The sequence below is a fragment of the Procambarus clarkii genome, chromosome 44 (genome assembly GCF_040958095.1).
Source record: "Procambarus clarkii isolate CNS0578487 chromosome 44, FALCON_Pclarkii_2.0, whole genome shotgun sequence".
NCBI lineage: Eukaryota > Metazoa > Arthropoda > Malacostraca > Decapoda > Cambaridae > Procambarus > Procambarus clarkii.
This window is the reverse complement of record NC_091193.1, coordinates 22,679,238-22,681,307: the sequence shown is the minus strand read 5'-3', so window position 1 is coordinate 22,681,307 and position 2,070 is coordinate 22,679,238. Positions and strand designations below refer to the sequence as shown.

Sequence of the window (2,070 nt, the reverse complement as noted above, 5' to 3'; positions counted from 1 at the left end):
ATGCAGCTCCTGGTGAGTCCTGCCTCGCTCTTTCTCTCTCACAACATTCCCGGCGTTCGTTTATTAGTGCCCCAGAGTTGCATAAACCATGCCCCGGCGTTCGCATAGCCGCGCACTAAAGTTGTTATAGCCGTACCCAGACGTTGCTATAACCGCACCCAGGGATTGATATAGCCGTGCCCTGGTTATACAATATAATCGTGCCCCGGTGATGCTGTAGCCGTGCCTCGGTGATGCTGTAGCAATAACCAGGTGTTGTTATAACCATACCCAGGAATTGATACAACCGTGTCCAGTGTTGTTATAGCCGTACCCAGGTGTTGCTATAGCCACACCCCGTGTTGCTACGGCCATACTTCACTGTTGTTGTATTCGGACTCGTGTGTTAACATCGCTAGATCCCCGAGGTTGCTGTAGTCATGCCCCGCGGAAGAACAGTCTGGGGCATGTTAGGCCAAGAACAAAATGTTCAAGAAAAGAAGAAAGACCGCGTCATCAGTATTTACTACCGGATGTTGTTTGACGCCTTATTACAAGTGACAGAAATGACACCTGAATTTTCTTATTTTTGTGCAGTTTTGTGACGTCATTATTGATCAATTTACAAAGAATACATGTTTTACATAGCGTTTTGGCGTATACTAATTGCTTGAGGGAACTCGTTTGTGGTAACACTGGCAAACATTGAGAAATTTATGAAATGGAAACACTGCTAATTGTTGAAATTTACTAGATTCTCATGTTAGCTGAGAGCTTGTGGTTAACCTTCCTTTGTTCTTCACAGATCTTGGCCTCCGTGCTGGCGGCTGCTGTAGCCGCTCCTCAGGGCTACGGCCTGCCCGCGCCCTCTGGTCCAGGGTTATCCCTCGGTGGCTCAGGAGGAGGATTCTCCTCTGGAGGTGGAGGATTCTCCTCTGGAGGTGGAGGATTCTCCTCTGGAGGTGGAGGATTCGTCTCTGGAGGTGGAGGATTCTCCTCTGGAGGTGGAGGATTCTCCTCTGGAGGTGGAGGATACTCCTCTGGAGGCGGAGGATTCGTGTCTGGCGGCGGCGGCGGCTTCGTATCTGACGGCGGCTTCGTATCTGGCGGCGGCGGCGGCGGCTTCGTCTCTGGCGGCGGCGGCGGCTTCGTCTCTGGAGACTCTGGGTTCCATGGAGGCAGCTGTGGCGACGGGCAGGTTCGCCATGTGGACGGCAGCTGCATCACTCCACAAGTTACCAGAAATCTCTATGTGTTCACATCCCCTGAGATTCCCAGAGGAATTGGTCCACGACCAAACATTCCCCCACCGAGAGTCGAGCACAACGTGATATTCATCCGGGCTCCTGAAGGAGGTTTTGGCGTGGAACCCATCGTTGTGCCTCCGCCGCAGCAGAAGAACGTCATCTACGTCCTCAACAAGAATGTTCAGCAAGGTCAACAAGTGGTCCACGTTCCGGCACCTGAGCCACAAACTCCTCAGGTGTTCTTCGTCAACTATGGTGAGGGCGACAACCCAACTCTGCCTACGGGAGAGGACCTTCAGTCTGCCCTCAGTTCCGCTTCTCATGGTAGCGGTCAGGTCATTGGTGGTGGCATTAGTCTTGGTGGTGGTGGTGGTGGCGTTGGCCTTGGTGGTGGCGTTGGACTTGGTGGAGGCACCTTCGTCAGCGACACGGCTGGCTTTTCTGTCCCTTCTGGCACGTACGGGGTGCCATGAGAAGCTGCAGCTAACAAGCCTGACATCAGTAGTTATATAATCATATGGCTCTATATTTTTTGTAAATAAAAAATACTCAAAATTTTCATTATGATTTACTATACACATCCGACCACTCATAATAGATATAATTATTAAAGAGTTAGATCTTTCCTTCAACTGGTAATCATTGTATCACACATGCCAGACTGTGGTTGCCACCAAGGTTCCGCGCACTCAAGGCATACCGATCTGACCTCATAGTAGGGGAGTGTATGTAATTCCGTGGCAGAATTAGTGATGAAATGTTGGGCTTGGTTTTATTTAATCATAAAGAACCTGAAGATGAATAATGTCAATAGTGGCACTCCTGATCCTGTTGCGTATAATTA

The 2,070-nt window shown here is 50.0% G+C and overlaps 1 protein-coding gene across 1 annotated transcript; it reads left to right on the top strand.

The window, feature by feature from the left end:
* Positions 1-1,699, top strand: LOC123745226 (uncharacterized). The gene is made up of 2 exons (XM_045725536.2): positions 1-12; positions 785-1,699. The coding sequence occupies exons 1-2, from the start codon at positions 1-3 to the stop codon at positions 1,697-1,699; spliced, it is 927 nt and encodes a 308-aa protein (XP_045581492.2).
* The last annotated feature ends 371 nt before the right edge of the window (positions 1,700-2,070 follow it).